At 38.4% G+C, this 20,909-nt stretch overlaps 1 protein-coding gene across 3 annotated transcripts in view; it reads left to right on the forward strand.

Annotated features, from left to right (window-relative positions):
• The window catches only part of DIAPH3 (diaphanous-related formin 3), a 727,649-nt gene that overhangs the window by 539,535 nt on the left and 167,205 nt on the right, over positions 1–20,909 (forward strand). For all 3 annotated transcript variants that reach the window (XM_006837594.1, XM_006837595.1, XM_006837596.1), the window contains 2 exons: positions 1,763–1,858; positions 2,691–2,750. In XM_006837594.1, the coding sequence (XP_006837657.1) occupies positions 1,763–1,858; positions 2,691–2,750 (156 nt within the window). The remainder of the gene's footprint in view (positions 1–1,762; positions 1,859–2,690; positions 2,751–20,909) is intronic.

The following is a 20,909-nucleotide window of genomic DNA, read 5'->3' on the forward strand; positions in this document are numbered from 1 at the left end:
ACAAACTTACTAAGGGAAGTTCAAATTTTCTTTGTAGTTCTTTTTATCTTTAAAGTGTAATTCATTAAGAAGGTTAAAAAGTACTTTTGGACTAGTACTGTTTTCACCTTTTCTTTAGAGCTAATAAATCAGAATTAACTCAATGGCAATTGGTTTGTGTTTGATTTTTGCAGTTAATGTTACTAGTATGATACATGAGTTCATTTGTTTCTGTTTGTTTTCAACTTTAGGGTATTTGTTTTGGTTTTCTATTTAAAGTTTTGTAATTTTGAAATGTTTCCTTTTGCTAACAAAATAGGTTTACTACCTTAAATGTTTTGTCTTACCTAGAGTTCTGTTGAGGGAAAATGTCATTGAACTTGAATGTACAGTTTCAAGCATTGCCAGGTCGTTTTGTAACTTTTATTAAAGTATCTGAAGCATTTATTTTATCTTAATTAAAATAGTCACCAAACCACTTTAGAATTAAATTTACATGTAAATCAAAAACCTCCAATATACGTTTTATCACCCACCTTTACTTGCTAGCACTACAAGGTTTAGTACTTTTCTAAAAATATGAAACCTACCAGATGGAAGCAGGGCCAATGCGCATTTATTTTTATATGTCTGTTTATAAACTGTAAGTTAGTTTACTGCATTCATCTGTCAACTGTTCTCCATAAAGCAATTGCATCTCACACACACACACACAAAGAAAAAAATACCCCCACCCCCCAAAAAAAATATCCAAAAGAAAAGAGTTTTCCATTATTTGGGATAAAACTGAATAGTAGATCTACAATTTAATAGGAAATGTCTGCCAAAAGCCTGTATGTGTGGGATATGAAAATGGTTGGAGTTTCCTTAAATTTGTGTCAGCTAAGTAGTTTCCTTGAATCTTCATTTTCTGATTCATTCAAATAATAATTAGCATTGATAACTATAAATAATGATGAATTATATATGTGTGTATGGCACAGGACAGGACTGTGTCTTGTTTGATTGTGCTTAGTGTAGATATTACTTAGAGCTGACTAATAACAGCAAATCTATTTATAGACAAAATTGACTATCTAACCATGTCCTTCATTAGTTGTATATAAAATAACCATTTAAACGAATTAATAATGGAATATCATCCTATAGATTTTCAAGAGTCTCTTTGGTTATTTTTTCAATATACAAGATGATCTTTTCAGATAAACTGCCAAAGTTTGTAGTAATTGTTCTGTGTTACCTCGAGTCCAGGGACGATTATTCTCTCTGATATGAAAAATCAATTGTTAGGAGAATGTTCACAAAAGTTAGCATGGAAATGTAATTTTGTGCAATCAGTTCAGACAGCAGAATCTCAAGAGCCAAAACAAAAACGCTCTCCAACACCTGGTCGATTTAAGAATAGAATTTGACGCCTTAAAAATAACCAATTTCTACAAGGGAAATGTGATTTATGATAACCTACTACATGAGTATGGCTAGAACCACATTCCATTTAAAGTTATTGTGCCGGTGGACTATAAGAACTGTACTTTGAAGTGAATCAATAGAACTGGGTCCTCTTTAGTAGACAGTAACACAGGCACTAATGAGACAGATTTCGTTAAAAGACCATTGATTTATGAGAGAATTAAAGCCCTATTTGATTTTGAAATTGCTGGTTTGGTCCTGGCATCCAATCTTTTCTCCCCCACACCCTCACCATCACCAGTTTCTGTGTGTGCTTTGACATTGCTATGGTAACACTGAGGGCTGATGGAATTCCCTGCATCTCTTTTTACAGAGGGTGATGAGACAGGAGTGATGGATAGTCTGCTGGAGGCTCTGCAGTCGGGGGCTGCTTTCCGCGACCGAAGAAAAAGGACACCAAAGCTGAAAGGTGAATACTGTACTTATTTAATGTTACTTTCTAGGGAACTATCGCAAGGAAGAAGTCTTTTCTTGTCTTTTTAAATTTTTTTATAGTCGTGTGTCAGGAATGCAGTGCTATGGGCAACAATTGCTGAGAAGTTTTAGAAGTTTGTTTGATCCTTCCCTTGCAATGACAAATGTCAGAGAAGCCTGCATTTCAGTTGGCCAGTGTCAGTAGTATTAACACATCAATGCACTGAATCTAGAAAATCCTGATTAGTGTGACAAGTCTCATTTAAAGAACCATGTGTACCACATCCCCATGGAGTTTACTGTAGTATAATTAAACGGGAAGTAAAAGTCATAACATTATACATTGCTTCAAGTATTTCAGGGGATTCAAGCATTGCTTTGCTGCTAGAAATACTTAACCTGGGGAAACTCCACGTAACACAATTATACTTCTTGAGAGAAACAAACCTCTATATCAGGGTTTGGGAGCGTCTGACGCTTGGGGAATATAAGGCCCTCAAAATCATTTGGTCTTGTCCTGTCAAGGCATTATACTGTTGGTTTTAAATGCCATCCAATCAGTTCTAACTCATAGCAACCTTGCATAGGATTTCCAAGGAACGGCTGTGAGTTTGAACTGCTGTGCTTTCGGTTCAAACCAGCCTTAATGTCGAGTGCTTAATCTATGGTGCCACACCGGGTGAGTTAATTAAATGTTTGACCAAATATTACAGACAAATTTTTAAGTTGATAATTTTGTATGGCCCATGAATGATGTTATAAATTTTGGTACAAAAGGTTCTCCACCCCTGCTCTATATTAAGGTTGTTTTGTTTTGTTTTTAACAGATATTCGCCAGAGTCTCAGTCCCATTTCTCAGAGGCCTGTTCTGAAAGTTTGTAACCATGGTAATAAATTACATTCCTAGATTGCACTGTTTTCTTATCCTGTTGATCAGTGACTTTAGTAGGCTGCCAAAAAATTTTCAAGTTTCCCTATAACTAAATACCAAGCAAGTGTTTACCATGTATATACATACTGCTATAAGGTTGTAAACTCATGTTTTCCATCCTTGCATTATTGCTCTGAGGTGCTTCTTCTTTCATATCTTTAGTGAGTGCTGTCTTTTTTAAAGTATTTTAAGTTACCTGTACATGTTTCGGATCATTGTTGTCTACTGCATCCTCTCAAAAGCAATATACACTTGCAATGCTATTTTAAATAGTAGATTTACTTTACATCAAGATGCAATTTATAATATTGAAACTGTTAACCTGATTTTGCAACTACAGTTTGAAATATTTTGACAGCACTTTGGCAAAATCATAAATACAGATGAGCTTCATGCGATACTATTGTGGAAGGATGTGCTAAAATTACTAAAAAGAAGATGAATTTGCAGTCAAGAAAAAAATATTATGGGCTCTGATAATTATCTGAGACTGATTCCTCAAAACTCCCTAATTCCTACCTGCCCAACCTCCTATAGCTGTCTTCCTCTGTTCAGAGTCCTATTTCATATTGACCAGTCTTTGTTTACTTTGACTCCCTTTTCTCAATGTTCCATACTGGGGAGCAGTGTTTACCATGCATAGTCAGAACCACATATGTCTTTTAAAATAAAGAAAATTTATGGTGAATTGGGTGAAGATTTACAGAGCAGATCATCAGTTTTTCATTTAACAAATAATATACTTAATTTTATCTTAATGATTATAATCCCTTCAATGTAATTTATCCCACTTCCTCCTTGGGTTTCTTCTTTCTATTCCTCCTTTTCCTCCAACCCTTTTGAATTTTGTACTTGGGTAAATGCAGCCCTTTTGATCTCAAATGGTTGATCATTCTATAGTGTGTACACCTCACAACACTGTTGTCATCCCTGTATACCTATCTATTACTTGGCTAAAACTTGAACCATGGAGTGAGTCCATTCCAGAACTGAAGAGTGACCAGCAGCCAAAGTTTGGGGTTCCATCAGTCTCTCTGACCAGTAAGCCTAATCTTTTTATGATTTTGTTTTGTTCCATCTTTTCTCCCAGGAAGAAAATTATATTCTTTTCTTTTTGGAGAAAATTATCAACTGTTCTGCCAAATAACCTATATGTCCTCTGGTACACATAGGTTTTTTTTTAACTGGAAGAAGGCCAAATGAAACCAGTTGATATGAAGTCATCCAAGTTTGGGCAGTTAGTTAGTTGCAAAAGTTAGAACAGAATGTCTTCTTTTTTGAATATCCAATCATGTGTTAATCTACTTTTGATTCACAATAAAAATATAAAATCTAGAATTTAGGCGTGATCACATAAAGCAGAGATCAGATTGGTGTTAGCATATAATGGTTAAGCTCTTTCCGGAATACAAAAGACGTAGGAAATAGCACGTATTATTTGTGTAACACTTTAGAGTGACACCAAGAACCTCAGACACATTAGTTTCTTTAGTACTCACAACTTCAGGGACATAAAGCAAACAAGCTAGACCCCTTAATGGCTGAGGGAATAGTTTCAGATAGGTTACTATTATATTTTTTTAATTTAAAGTTTTTATTGTGAATTGAGTCAAGATTTACATAGCAGATTATCAGTTTTACATTCAACAAATTGTAATTTGTTTCATTGCAGTGATTATAATCCCTTCCATGTACCCTTAGTTAACCATTATTTACCTCTGTTCTGTGTTTCCTTTTTTTTTTTTTTTTTTGACAGAAACATACAAAACAAAAACTATATATTTATTTCAATGTCCAAAGGGCCCATTTTGCAACCTCCCTCTTGCCCGCATGCACATAGCTTTTCTCTTTCCATGGCCCTAGAGTCTTCATCTGCTCTAGCTCTCCATTCCATCACCTCTGCCACCATCCTGCCATTGCCACTTTTCTGGTTAAGATCCCACTCTCCACTTTTGCCCTTCCCGCTGGATAGTCCTAGGGTCCTTTGTAACTAAAATGAAAGATTAGTTACTACCCACTTTTAGTTACACTTTTTCCACACTTACAGGTGCCACAATTGCAATTAGTCCTGATAACAGTTACTCAAAATTGAATCATAAAATCATATCACCAGTTTCCCCCATCCCCTTTAACCAGATCCATCTGGAAAAGAAGAAATCTGTTTAGTGGTGATTCTACCTTACCCCCTTTCAGAAACCAAGTACACTCAAGAAAGCTTGTATGCCAGCCACTTCTTGCCTTTATGGCCCCTCATTTTTGATAGCCAATGGATAAGTTGCCCGTCCCTATCAGTCCAGTGTACTGAAGAGACAAGCTATCTAGAATATTCTAATGTGATCGTTTTCAAAGCAGTTGGTATTGGAAGCTGGGGGCCATCTGGTTTTTCTGACCTCAGGATCATGGAGACTGTTCATGTAGGCCATTAGTCCATTGGACCAATTGTTTCTAAGCAACTTCAGTTTTCACTGCTCTTCTTGCTTCCAGACAGGGAGAGACCAATTGTTGCATCTTAGATGACCTCTCAGGAGCTTTTAAGGTCCCAGTAGCTATTCACTAAAGTAGGATGTAGAACATTGTCTTTGTGGATAATGTTATGTCAGTTGAACAAGGTGTTTCCTGAAACACATCTGCTCATTTTGATTGTCTTTTATTCTGAGGGAGGTTGTGAACAAATTCACCATATCTATAAATGGGAAAATACTTCAGAGAATTCATTCAAGGGTTTTTGGTGATACTCACGAGTCAAATTCTAGAACTACTAAAGTATGACTGAATAGAGAAACATGTGCTGAATTTCTAGGGTAACCTGAAATAGTATGAAGTAATAATCTCTTTAGTTTCATGGATCCTGTCCCACTAAGGTAAGGTGTTGTATGTTGTTATTAAGTGCCGTCGATTCCAACTCATAGTGATCCTGTATAGGGTTTCTGAGGAGCAGCTGGTGAGTTTGAACCACTTACCTTGCAATTCAAACTGATGTTGCAGTCTAGTGCTTATCCCATAATGCCATACCACCCACAAGTAAAACAAAGAACCACAGCCAACGCAATGATTGTTATACAATTATAATACAATATGTATATACTCATGTTCTTTAAAATAAATATTTTTAGTATCATTTAGAGAAAATTATTTAAGATAGATTTGCAAACTGGCCTTAGAGAACCTTGTTCTTCTGTGACTATAATCTTAGCAAAGTGAGCTGTAATGACTGCTATACATACACAGTTTGTATGTGTGCTGCTTTTGTATCTATCTTAAAGCTGATGGGTAGTATCTTCAGTTCTTAGGCTCTAGTGATAATTGCAGTCATAGATTGTACAGCAAGACTTTTATCAAAGATGAAATCCTCTTTTATAAAATAAATTTAGTGCGTTAAAGCATTTTTAGAGATTATTTTCTGTTGTTATATCTGTTGTATTTCCTTTTACGTTTCTAACCAAATGGAAAGAAATCTAAATAGTGGAATTGAGCTTTAAGAACTGTATATATAAAGACAGACTTACTAAACTATATTGGAAAATGCAGGATTCATTTAAGGCACATTTCTTCATTGCAAAAAGGATTGTAATCATTATTTATTTATTTATTTTTTAGAGTAAAATGATATCTCAAGTTTCAATCTGTTATCTTATTTCTAAAAATTACCTTGGGTTTTCTTCCAAAATACCTGCCCTGCAATTGAACCATGTGTTAGAAATAAAACATTGATGATATTTTTATTTTTTAAGCTTATCTTCATGTATTTCAAAGAATGCTAATGTCTGATATTTGTGCTTTCAACAAATATATATAGTAGTTTATATTTATTTTTTAGTCTATTTTAAGTAAGTTCTAAGAAGATTTTCCATAATCGTTTTAATTTTGTTGACTTCCTATGTTGTGTTGTCATAGGATGAACATTCAACCTCAATGTCGATTTGAACCATAAGGTTGGTGGTTCAAACTCACCAACTGCTCCTCGTAAACCCTATATAGGGTCATTATGACTCAGAACCGATTTGACAACACTTAACAACAAGAAGATTTTCCACAATTGCTTTAGATTTGTTGATCTTTTAGGAAAATAACAATGACAGTAATAATATGCTGTGATTATTGCACGTCCATAGTTGCCAAGCCTTCTCTATGCCATCTCAGAGTCCTAATGTGGCTTTGTAACAGGGGTGGAGAACCTTTTTACTGCCATAATTTGTAACATCATTCCCAGGCCATACAAAATGATCAGCTTAAAAATTAGCCTGCTATATTTGGCCAAACATTTAATTAACTCACCCCTGTATAGGGTCGCTATGAGTCAGAACCGACTCGACGGCACTTCAACAATGTGATGATTGGAACTACACTTGCCATGGCAGAGCCAGACCAAATTATTTTATGGGCCTCATATGGCCTTCGGATCCCACCTATGGCACTGCAGAATAATGCGCTAGATCACAAGATGGTTGGACCCATAAAGTAGATAGTTCAAACTCACTAGCCACTTCTCAGAAACCCTGTACAGAGTTGCTCTGAGTCAAAACGAACTTGACAGCACTGAACAGTAACATACATCCCACAGACGTTCTTCACCTCTATAGGATAAACGCTGGACTGCTAACTGCAAGATCAGTGATTCAAACCCACCAGCTGCTCCTTTAAAGCCCTATACAGGGTTGGAACAGAGTCAATGGCACTTACTAACAACAACTAATATACTATCTCATTTAATCTCAGTAATCCTTGAAAATTGCCAATGTTTGTATCTCCATTTCATGGTTAAAAGCAAACAAACAGGGATTAAACAAGTTAAATATCTTCCTTAAGGTCAAGCAGTCAAGTTTTAAACCTGACCTTTCTGTTTCAGAGTTCAGTTTTTAACTGCTCTATCATGTTGATCTCTGAATGAAAGTGATTGAATCAGTAGCCAATCCCCTTGTCATTCATGAGTGAAGTGTTTACTTTTTCACTTGTGACATAAGGTTGAGCTGTTGAGATACGATGTCTCAGGTTTTCTGGCCTTTGGTGTTCCTCACTTCTTGTCCCCAGATTTAACCAGCAGATAGCACTATTTATCTATCTTGAGGCTTGGATGAAAGGGATATCCCACCTTCTGGAACTAATTATAACCACTTCTGAGTTCAGAAAGAATTGTAACTTGTTTTAGTTTTTCTCTTTTTAAACAATATACTGTATTAAACATCTATATTAATTTTAATAAACTCTTACTTCTGTGGCATCCCAGGATAAGCACTCAACCTCAGGGTCAGTTTGAACCACAAGGCTGGCCATTCAAACTCACCGTCTGCTCCTTAGAAACCCTATACAGGGTCATTATGAGTTGGAACTGACTCAGCGGCAATTAACAACAATACTCTTAGACCACTGGGTTTAGGAAAAAAACAAACAAACATGAGTGTATGTGTATTATACACAAAGAGAAAGAGCCTCTGTGACACAGTGGTTAAGTGCTCACCATCTAACCGAAAGGACATTGATTTGAACCCACTAGTCACTTCACAGGAGAAAGATGTGGCAGTCTGCTTTCTTGAAGATTTATAGCCTTAGAAGCCATATGGGGCAGTTCTCCTCTGCCCCATAAGCTCACTGTGTTGTTATTTGCTGTCGAGTCAATTCTGACTCACAGCCACCCTGTATAAGGATTTCCAAGAAGCAGCTGGTGAGTATGAGCCACTGACCTGTCAGTTCAAACCAACCTTGCAGTCCAGTGATTTATCCTACAGCACCCACCAGGAGTTCTCTGTGAGTGGCCATTAAATTGATGGCAATGAGTTTGGTTTTATGTGTGCATGTATGTGTATATGTCCCTGACTTATGGCTTATGATATAGTTCTGTTCCAAAAAACTCCATTAGTTCTGAGGCAAGTCGAATACCTCAAATTATTATCTGCTGCTACTTATGGTGCAGTGTTCTGACTAAGATCACACTACAGTGTGGCACTGTGGATTAATGTGCTGGACTGCAAAGATGGCTTGAACCACAAGATCAACAGTTCAAGCTCACCGGCTGCCCCCAGGAAACCCTATAAAGCTTCACTATGGGTCAGAACCTGCTTAACAGGAACAATGACAATGTAGGCCTGGTCTACAGTGAAGCTGGAGTCAGTGTTGTAACAGTTATAACCACTGTCAGGAAGGGGTGTGTGTTGTTAGAGTTGCCCAACTTTCTTTCACGATTTCTGACTTGCTCTCCATTGGAGTCCAAACCAATGGCTATATGGCATTGTTTTCAATAACAAAAAATCAAACTGATTCCTGTCAAGGGGATTCCAACTCATTGGTCCCTATAGGACAGCAGAAATGCTCCCTACGGTTTCCAAGGCTGAAATCTTTTGGAAGCAGACTGACCCAATTAGCTCCCCAGGAGTGGTTGATGGGTTCGAACTGTTCACCTCTGAATTAGCACCTGAACGTTTAACCAGCTGTTTTGAACAATAACTCATAAACTTGAACATCTGTGACCGAACACTTGAGAACCACAGCATCAGCAAATTAGGTGCTACAGTATTATTGCATAAAAAGGCTTCAAAAAGTAAAGTGCAAAATTCCACTGTCTTTTCATTCCATTTTTCCATGAAGTTTTATAAAACACCCTCATAAGCAGTACATATTACTAATGATAAGATGTACAAAAAAATTATGAGTGCAATTACTTAAAAAGTTGGACTCTACCTGTGTGTATACCCAAAGCCCTAATTTAACTTTATTAGCTTCAAGGAGTCCTGGCATGATGCTGCAGGATAATGTGCTGGACCGCAATGTCAATTTGAATCACAAAGTTGGTGGTTCCAAACTCACCAGCTGCTCTTTAGAAACCCTATATAGGGTCGCTATAAGTTGGAATCGACTTGACAGCAGTTAACAGCAAAAAAAAAGCTTCAATGTTAACATTTCATTGTCTGTATATTTGAGTGTCATTGATTTAAGCCTTTTAAAATCAAACTTCTTAGTGGTGTTTTTTTAATATCGTTTTTAAATTTCAGAGTCATAAAGTCCTTGTAAAATGTCCTCTGGAATTTAGAAACTAAAATATCCTAGTATACGTTTTGGCAAAATATGATCACAAACATACTAACTTCTATTAACTTAATAAGTACAGAAATCATGTTCACTGAATAATCTAACCCTTTTACTGCACTCTGGTTATAACCTTTACCTGATTTATCTTTTGCTTTGTTTATGGCCTAAGCAGAAATTATGTTTGCTGTTTCACCTTCATGCTTTCATTCACCTAAACATATTGAACACTTGTTAGGTGCTTAGAATACAAAGATAAGAGACACCATTTTCACCCTACAAGAATTCACCATTAGCTGGGAGATGGACCAGTAATATCCCCATACTTGTGCTCAGTGTCAAATAGGGGAAACACACAAAGCTTTGGGAAGATTAGAAAGAAACACCTAGCCCAGACTTGGAAGTGAGAGTATGGAATCTTTCGAGAATCCAAGCTGACTTCTAGGGGATGAGTAGAAATGGGTTCCAAACACCTGAAAAAAGGTGTGTCAAGAAAACCAGTAACACGTGTACTTTTATTGGGCGTGCTTTCTGACCCTGGCTTAAACTCTATAGAACTATTCAGTAGCATTCCGACCTTTTCATCTTGCAATAATCAGTACTCACTACTTTTAAGATCTTATTCCATGTGTGTCTTCCTTATTAATTATGCATTCTATTAGAACAAGGCCAAAAGAATAAAGGAGGATATCTATCTTATTGAATGCTGTAACCCAGCTACTTAGTTCAGTTGATACCTTTCACTTTGGTAAGAATGTGTTGAATGAATAAATGTGTTTAGGTTTCGACTTACACAGAATAATTAATATATATTAAGGAGAAAAATCAGGTTTCTGGAATTCACTCAAATAAATTGCATTGAATACAACTGTGAGTACAGTTAACTACCTCTCATTTCGTCTCTAAAATGTTCTTTGTCATCAGTTTTCATGGAACTGAAATGGCAAATAAAAAGAAAGGAAAGACTTGAAAAGATTTCATAACTACCTCAGGGCCTACAAGAACTGAGTACAAAGATTGGTGAACAAGACAAAAGAGTGTATCAAGGTTTGAGGAAAGAAGCCAGACCTCAGGCTCTAGCTGAAGAGACTCTGACAGAGAATTGTGAGAGCCGTGTAAGCAAATTCTTGATCTAAAGGAGAGTCCTTAAAAATGGACACAGATGGATAAAGAAGTGAGCAAAAGCAACATAAAAATAGGGGATGAACTACACGGTTGTAGTTAAGTGCAAGCAAATCAGTTCCTACTGACAGTGACTCTGAATAGGGTTTCTAAGGAAGGTTTCTTTGTCAAGAAAACAAAAATCCTCACCACTGGACCAATAAACAACATTCTTATCAATGGAGAAAAGATTGAAGTAGTCAAGGACTTCATTCTTCTTGGATCAACTATCAACACTCGCGGAAGCAGCAGTCAAGAGATCAGACGACGTATTGCACTGGGCAAATCTGCTGCACAGGAACTTTTTAAAGTGTTGAAGAGCAGAGATGTCAGCTTGAGGACTAGGGTGCGCCTGACCCAGGCCATTGTGTTTTCAATAGCCTCATATGGACGCGAAAGCTGGACAGTGAATAAGGAAGCGCGTAGAAGAATTGATGCCTTTGAGTTGTGGTGTTGGAGGAGAATACTGAAAGTGCCATGGACTGCCAAAAGAACCAATAGATCTGTTTTGGAAGAAGTACAGCCAGAGTGCTCCTTGGAGGCCAGGATGGCTAAGCTTCATTTCTCCTACTTTGGACGTGTTGTCCGGAGGAAACAATCGTTGGAGAAGGATGTCATGCTGGGAAAAGTGGAGGGTCAGAGAAAAAGAGGAAGACCCCCAACGAGATGGATCAGCCAGGTGGCATCATTGATGGACTCAAGTGTGGCAGCGGTAGTGAGGTTGGCCCAGGATCGGACATTGTTTCGTTTTGCTGTGCATGGGGTCGCTATATGTCGGTTCCGACTCGATGGCACCTGACAACAACAACAACAAGGAAGGCTAGTGGATTTGAACTGCTGACCTTGTGGTTAGCAGACCAATGCTTAGCCTACAGCACCACACTAGAACTCATGAGTGGACACTAGTGGAGCCTGTATCATGAAGGTGGGAAGAATTTCAAGGATTTGGTCACTGTGAATCAGGTTGCAAAGAAGATAAGCCTTGATGTTGAACATACTACATCATGACCGTAGCAATCAGAGAGAATTTATTTGATTCTGCTTTTCATCCTGTGCACTAATATTTCTCAAACTTCAGTAATTCACAGGTACTTTTAAATAAAAATGTTTACATCACAAGTCCCTGATATATCGGTTAGAAATTTATGACTTCAAGTAATGGAATACTTTCCTAACAGCAGTTCAGGCCCCTTCTGGGAAACCCCATACAGGGTCACTATGAATCGGAACTGACTCAATGGCATTTAACAACAACCCCTAAAAAAGGAGCCTAGGTGACTCAAATGGTTTGCAGTTGACTATCAACTTAACGGTTGGAAATTCCTACCCTCCCAACAACTCCTTGGAAGAAAGAAAGGCCTGACAAACTGCCAAGAAATCCCTATGGAAGAGTTCTACTCCATAACACATGAGGTCACTATGACTCAGGGCTAATGACTGCAGCCAACAACAACAAAGCCCAAAAGATGAAAATGGGCAATGGATTCTTGGTTAGACAACCTAAGGCACCTGCCAACCTTGCGAATACTCCCTAACGTCTCAGATGCTAAGGTGCCTCATTTTGACTTCTTGAAAATGTATTTCTGGTTGCAGATTACATGTGAAACCTTGGATTTATTCCATGAGTCTTATACCTGTTAAAAATAGTTTTCTAAAGATTACTGTCAAAACAAAACACAAAAATTAAAAATTCTCATACATCTTGCAGGCAACCAAAAATAATTTCTTTGGCCCCAGTTTAAAACACTTAATTTCTTTTTCTGTGATACTTCTTTTTATGGCATCTTTTTCTATGACACTTCTTCATTTATTTATTTATTTATTTGCATTGTTGTTGTTAAGTGCCACCCAGTCAGTTCCGACCAATTGCGACCCTATAGCGTTTCCAAGGAGTGGCTCAATGTATCACTGAGTGACCAGTGTTTTTCAGAGCATTTTAATTCCCACTCTCTTCGGGGATTTCCATTTTCCAGTTTACCGTAACTTTCTAAAACTTTTTTGTCAGAGGTTTCACCAATTTGAACCTTTTGGTACATCTTCTTGTAATTTGATTGCATCCTCATTAGATGGTTCTCTTTTCATTAAGTAGTACAGTGGGATCTCCCCCTCCACCCAGTTAAATGGATATAGAGTAATCAGAGAGTTCTATAAACTATATGCAATTAAAACCCCTAATGATAAAACTATTTAACTGACAAAATAAGATAAAACATAATCAAAATTTCAGGCAAACAAGTATTACTCATTTTTAGTGAACATCCAAAACCTAAACAAAATCTTTCTATATTATCTTTATACTAAATCAATCCTTAATAGCCTTAATTTAGATGTGATTATCTATTTTTACTCCTCCACTTATATATGGAGCTTTGAGAGGTTTTTATAGAAATAAGATTGTATTGCCTCTAGGCACAGCTGCTGTACCACACGAAGATCTGAAGTCAAAATTTAGTGTGGAGCTATTTAGATATCCTTGAATTAGCATATTTCTTGACAAAATAGACTTTTAGGGGGCGGCACACAAGACTCGTTTTGTTGTTGATGCAGCAAAATTTCACATACACGCATCCATTCTCTTTCCTTAATCTCCTCAGTCTGTGTCTGTGTCCCCTTATCATTATTATTGTTATTTTAACATATCTTTTCCTCAAACAGCAAGGATTTGTCCAGAGGCAGAATGTGGAATTTCTAAGGTTTTCAGTGGTATTTGCTGAGCACTGTGAATCGTGGATGTGGTTATTTGCCGTGGAGTCCGTTCCGACTCATAGCGACCTTGTACAGGGTTTCTGAGGCTGTAAATTTTTACGGGAGCAGAAAGCCTCATCTTTCTTCCATGGAACCACTGGTAGTTTCGAACTGCTGACCTTAAGGTTTGCAGCTTGATTCATAACCACTATGCTACCAGAGCTCCTTGAGCACTGTGGAGGTGTGGGTTAACGCACTGGACTGCAAGATTGATTTAAACCACAAGGTTGGTGGTTCAAGCTCACCAGCCACTCCTCGGAAACCCTATACAGATTCACTATGAGTTAGTACTGACTTGGCAGCACTTAACAGCAACAACAGTTGCCTTAGACTTCTTTGAAAGCAAGATGGACACCAAACCAGTCCTGTCTAGAGAACGTTGTTGTTGTTGTTAAGTGCCGTCGAGTCGGGTCCGACCCATAGCGACCCTGTACAGGGTTTCCGAGGGTGTAAATCTTTACGGGAGTAGAAAGCCTCATCTTTCTCCCGCGGAGCAGCTGGTAGTTTCGAACCGCTGACCTTAAGGTTCGCAGCCCGATTCGTAACCACTACGCTACCAGAGCTCCTTTAGAGAACGTTATCAAAGTTGAAATTATGGTAGACAACTACCATTTCCATTTATTTTAACCTGTAGCCTGTTGTAAAGCATCATGAACATAAGGAACAATAGAGGAAAATTGAATGGTTTTTCTAAAATGCATTGGCTTCTTTTCTTGAGAGGTTTGTTGTTGCTGTTGTTCTCTTTCTAATGAACTTGTGCCTGTCAAATAACCTAAGAAAGGAGCTATTAAAATTCTAATTGTTTTTGACACTCTCACACTTGGGCTTTCAAGCAGAATCAAATGCTACCTGTAGCTGTCAAAAGACTCATTTTTTTTTTTTTTTTTAAGGAGATTTTTCTAGGCCAGGAATGTAAAACAATTTGGGTGATTTCACATTTTATTCAAACATCAGTCTATTGTGTTGACTATGTAGTCAAGCAAAAGGAAGAATGGTCTCAGCAGGGCTCCTGCCTAGGTAAGTATGCCCTGTGGGTACACTGCAAAGGCCTTTCTTTTCTAATTTACAGTCTGGGCAGGACAACTTTTTGGCACAGTCATTATCAAACAGACTCTTAAGCATGAACAGGTTAGAAAATGCTGTAACTCCTGAGGACTTCAAGTTATTTGAAAAGGACGTTTATTCAAAAGATAGTGAATGTCTTTCATTAAATGAGCATTCACAAATGTATTCTTAAGGCTGAGTATAAATTGACTGAAAAGGAGATTAAAAAAAAAAATTACTGTATAAGGAAAGGAGTGTCTTTGACGTTCCTAAAATAGTTTTTTTATGACTAATATATATGTCTCTTGTTCTGTTTCTGTCTGTTGTTGTTGTTAAGTGTCGTTGAGTCAGTTCCAACTCTTATAGTGGTAGTTTCAAACTGCTGACCTTAAGGTTTGCAGCCTGATTTGTAACCACTATGCTACCAGAGCTCCTGATAATGTTTCCTAGGAGAGTTTCCAAAGTGAGTTTGAACCATCATCCTTGTGGTTCGAACTGACATTGTGGTCCAGTGCTTTATGCCACAGTACCACAGTGTTTGTAGTGGACAATAATTATGATTGTTTTTCCATCCTATTTTTTGTTTTATTTTTGCCCACTCTAAAATTCTCCCTTCTTTTTTGTAACAGAGGTTCCAATTCTAGGTTTATAAAGGGTTATTTTAAATTTTGGTTGGGGGAATTTCCCCCTGTGAGGAAAGATTCTGTTGATTTCATCAGCTTGCTCCAAGGGGGCTTGTCGTCGTTGTACACTATAGAGTTGATTCCAACTCACAGTACAGTGTTCCGAGGAGCAGCTGGTGGATTTGTGCTGCCGTCCTGTGGTTAGGGTTGCTTGTTGTTTAGTACCATCGAGTTGGTTCTAACTCATAATGAAGCCATATAGTGTTTTTGAGGACCAGCTGTCCAGTGTTTGATGGCTGATTTCTTAAGTATTTTGTCTATATCTACATGCTATGTTTAAAATGTTTAATATACTTAAAAGGAAGCATTTTACAATTTTACTATAACTGTTTGCCATTTGAGAATTGAACTAACATTGGCAAACTCACAAAATATGTCAAATGGTTTTGGTTGAGCTGTAATTTTGGTGACAGATAAATTGTTTAGGACAGTTAAGATCAAATGGAATGGTTGTTGTTGTTGTCAAGTGTCGTCGAGTCAGTTCTGACCCATAGCGACCCTGTACAGGGTTTCCAAGGAGCAGCTGGGGAGCTTGAACCGCCAACCTTGCAGTTCAAACGGCTTTGTAGTCTGGCACATTAACCCACAGCACCACACCAGGACTCCAAATGGAGTGGTACTACCATGGAAATTCAACCAGATGAGAAGACATCATGAGTACCTGGGACAGGCGTATTGGATTTTCCAAAGCAGGAAAATGTGCCAGGTCCAGTATCATGTTACCCAAAAAACAAGGTCAACATGGGCTTACTCGTATTTATTTACTAATCTGCAGTGAAAACAGGTTTTCACCTTATCAGAGATTCTGTTTCTAGGCATGGCAGGCCTCTGTCTCTCTTCCAATTCCTACAGCACCTTCCTACAAAATCAAAGCCACTTCAAATTTACAATCCCTCACCAGTAGGCAAGATACACACTGGTTTCCTGTGTTTACTAATCTGTAGTGATTACTTTGTTTATTGGGTAATCTGCCCTGACTAGATTCATCTGAGTTAGGCTACGTGGAGGAAGCAGGAAGGAAAGAAAAACCGGTGGTGGAGTGTGCCTTCCCAGAAGCCACCAGTGAATAGAGATGCCAAGGGCAAATGTAGTCAGCAAAGCCACCTGCTTCAGAAAGACCAGATCAGAAAGAATGGATAAGCACCTGAGTACAGATTGGACTGAAGGACACGGGAGCTGTGATTACACAGGATTGAAGAGCAGTTTTTGTTTTTAATGTATGACAAACATATATATTTTAAACATTTGAATTCTGCAGTTTGTTGTGCATTAATTCCAGTCCAACAAAGCCATAAAGAAGTTAGAAAATAAATAAAAGCAGAGATGAACCGAAGTGAATAATGAGGAAATAACAGTTTAGATCACCGCCCTACAGTGTGGTGCTGTAGGATAAGCGCTGGACTGGTAACCATAAGGTCAATGGTTTAAACCCATCAGCAGGTTCAAATCCACCAGCCACTCCTTGCTATGAGTGAGAACCCACTCTACAGCACTGAACAAACAACCTTCCTACGGACAGCAGGAACTCAGGCACAGAAACTCCCTTTCCATGGGCAGATTAAGTACGAAGAATGCTTGGAACTCGTTTCTCCATCTTTCAGATGACTTTTACTTGAAACGTCCTCAATGTTATGCTGGATTGCAAATCCCCTAAGGACCCCTGTCTGTACTGCGGACCCCGTGGATCTTCCACACCTCCTCGGGAAGACGAGGGTTCTAGGCGGCATCCTAGAAGCAGAGCAGCTCCATGCGGTTGGTGGCCATTGGCAAACGATGGGGACACCAGCTTGAGGCCCTGCATGCTTCCAGTGTGGTTCAAGAAGTCCAGTAACAGCAGTTACCCTGTGCTTTTCCATGCCACTCCACCATCTCAATGTTGAGCTCTTTATTTACACATTTTAAAGCATTCATTGTGCACATAGCAAGAATTCAAACCAGTAAATCTCCCTTGCACTCTAGTCTAACTTTTCTGGAGAGCACTTTCGGTAGGACAGTAAATACTAAAGTTATATAGGCTTAGTTGGTGGCAGAGTGCAGACAACCCTTCTACAAGCATGTATATTGAGGAAAGAAAAACCAACTCAAACCCACTGTCATGAATCGATTCTGACTCGTAGCTACTCTATACAAGTTTCCAAGACGAAATCTTTATGGGAGCAGACAGCATCATCATTCTCTAGTTGGTGGGTTTGAACCACCCACCTTACAGTTAGCAGCCCAACACTTAGCCCACACCACCACCAATACTACTTGAGGGAGAAAAAAAGAGAGAAAGATGGGAAATACAGGAAAACCTGCAGATGCCAGAGCCTGTGTAAGGCAGAAAATTATCAGAGAAGAAAAACTCATATATCATTCAATAGAAAATTGGTAAGACTCCATCCTGTCAAAAGTAGAACACTTCCAAGCCTCAGAAAAAACAAGGCAGTCCCACCAAGTTCCAGTTCTCAAAGTTTTCACTGTGTCTAGAATGAGGAGGGATTAGATTTTAGTAAGTGGGGTGTTTCTTTACCCTTCCTGTGATAGATACTTAACTGACCTGAAAGAACAGTGCTCTTAGAGAGAATGGAAGATTTGGGGGGCAGCTGTTAAGGTGAGGTTCCAGGGAAGAATACGTGTGTCGAGGGTACATGTGTAGATAGTAAAAAGGAAGGCTTCTGTAGCAGACAATGCAAATACAAGGAAGGGAGACTTTTAAGATTTCACTTGATAACATCTATTTTCTCTGACAATTAAATGCAAGATTTCCTTCATAAAGTGACTGTCTCTGGGTAAAGAAGGGAGACATAGAAATTTGTTAAGTGCCGTTGAGTCAATTCTGACTCATAGTGATCCTGTACAGGGTTTCCAAGGAGCGGCTGGTGAGTTTGAATCAATGACCTTGTGGTTAGCAGTCCATTGTGTATCCTATAGTGCCGCAGAAGGACATAAACAGTGGATGGTGACAAATCTGTAGGAACTGGGATAGGTAATCATTTCTACTTTGATGTTCTTGTCACATGTCATCAAGTCAATTCCAGTTCATAACAAATCTGTATAGGGTTTCTGTAGAGCACCTGGTGGATTTGAACAATTGACCTTGTGGTTAGCAGTCCAATGCTTATCCTAACTTGCCGTACCAGGACTTCTTGCTTTGATGGTTGGGACTATTGTGTGGTAACAGTAGTCTGCAAAGTCTGAGTTAAGAAAATTAACTAGCAACGTGCTAGCAAGGCCCTGTTACTAAATAGGGACTGTGTTCCATCATAACCTAGAGGTTCTAGCAGTTAATCTCTACATGTGACCATAGTGCCCCATTAGATAACAGGCAGATAGATCACCAGCCAAGCAAGTACCATCAGATTTCCTTGAAAAATAAGATACTTCATATTCTTAAAAATAAAACTATGGTAGTTATTTAGGAAAATAGTTTAAACTCTTGCAATGTTTTATATCAAGCTGTGATTTAACGCTCTTGTGGTATTGCATTACATATGTGGAAACACTATAGCGTGGGTACTGATGTGCTGCTTTAGCTATCTTATTTGGTACCTTCCTGGATCATGAAGCTATGGCAGCTGGGTTCCTTCTAGACGCTTGCCAACTTCATTATGTGTCTGCAATCTTGCCCCAAGAAGGTAACAGTGGATGTTAACAATCTTAATTTCTAAAGAGTCCCTGGGTGATACAAGCAGTTAATGCATTAGATTGTTAACCAAAAGGTTGGAGATTCAAGTCCAACCAGAGGGTCTTAGAAAAGAGGTCTGTCAATCTGCTTGTGAAAAGTTAACATTGGAAACTGTGTGACACACTTGACAATTACTAGTTTGTTTTGCTCATACCATTACATATGCAGATACAGACACACATGCAGACACACACACACACATATATATATATGTATATATATATATATATATACACACATATGCAGATACAAGGAGCTCTGGTAGCGTAGTGGTTATGAATTGGGCTGCGAACCGCAAGGTCAGCAGTTTGAAACTACCAGCTGTTCCACGAGAGAAAGATGAGGCTTTCTGCTCCTGTAAAGATTTATAGCCTTGGAAACCCTATACAGGGTTGCTATGAGTCGGAACCAACTCCACAGCACATAGCCAGCCAGCAGACACAGACACACACACAGGCATATATATATATACTGCCATAGATACAGAACTGACTTTTTTTTAGATTGTTGTCAGGATTACAAAGTAATGTGTTTCATGAGTTTTATAGAGCCCTTTATATGGTGGCCTGTAGACAATCTGCAAGCATGGAACTGAACCCCCGTCTAAGAATCCACTGTCAGCCAAACAATCAATAGACCTGTAAAGTGAATCTTCACACTTTCAGCACTTTTCTTCTGCACATGGAGAGACCAATAGTTGCACCTTTGATAGCTGCTCATGAGCTTTTAAGATCCTAGTTGTTATTCACCAAAATAGGATGTCAAATACTGTTTTTGTGGACTATGTTATGGAAATTAATCGTATCCTCTGAGACTTCGGTCCTGAGCCACCAGGGTCAGCAACTCATTGCCTTAAATGTTTGATGAGATCTAAGAGGTTTTCATCATTTTGTCCCCTGTATGCCCCACCTATCTTACAGTGTCTTAATTGAAAAGTCTAATTTGTGTAACTGTATAATATGATTACATAGTTATAACTATATAAACTTTATTGGAGCACAGTAACTCCATAGAATAAGCACTGGACTTCAGGCCACAAGGTCCATGGTTCAAGCCTGTCAGGACTTCGTGGGAGAAAGATGAGGCTTTCTGCTCCAGGGAAGATTTAAAGCTCAGAAACCCTGTACATTGTTGCTGTGGGTCAGAAGTGACTCAACAGCACTTAACAACAACATAAAGTGAATATAACATCAGGAAGGAATGTAGTCCTCGGTACAATCAAGACTATGAAACCAAAAGGGCAGCATTTACCCAAAAACAAGCCTCACAAGGCAGGAAAAGACAGGAAAGGACAAACGGAAAAGTGAACATAGGGATCAAATGGGAGGAATGTTGTTACCTTGAGGAAATTGCAAACAGTGTTGCAAACAAATATGCATAAATTGTTGAATGCTAAGCTAATTTGTTGTTAAGTGCTGTTGAGTCAACCCTGTATAGGGTTTCCAAGGAGCAACTGGTGGGTTTGAACTGCCTACCTTGAGGTTCACAGTCTAGTGCTGATCCTCAGTGCCATACCAGGAGTCCAAATTTGCTCTTTAAATTCACCCAAACTACAATCTAAAAGTTCTAAAATAATTAAATAAAGAAATAAAGGTGTTTTACATTGTGCCTGGCACATAGTGGGTACTTAGAAAATTACATAATTGTTCTTATTAAGTGACCATTATGAAAACATGAAATTATCCAGATTTTCAGACTGGTTTATAGAAGCTTTGGCTAATCTGGTAGAGCAGCCTGATCTTGAAAAACAGCTTCAAGTGAGGCTTGGGTTTTGGAGGCAGAAAATTTTTGGTTTGAA

This window comes from Chrysochloris asiatica, unplaced genomic scaffold (genome assembly GCF_000296735.1).
Source record: "Chrysochloris asiatica unplaced genomic scaffold, ChrAsi1.0 scaffold00022, whole genome shotgun sequence".
Taxonomy (NCBI): domain Eukaryota; kingdom Metazoa; phylum Chordata; class Mammalia; order Afrosoricida; family Chrysochloridae; genus Chrysochloris; species Chrysochloris asiatica.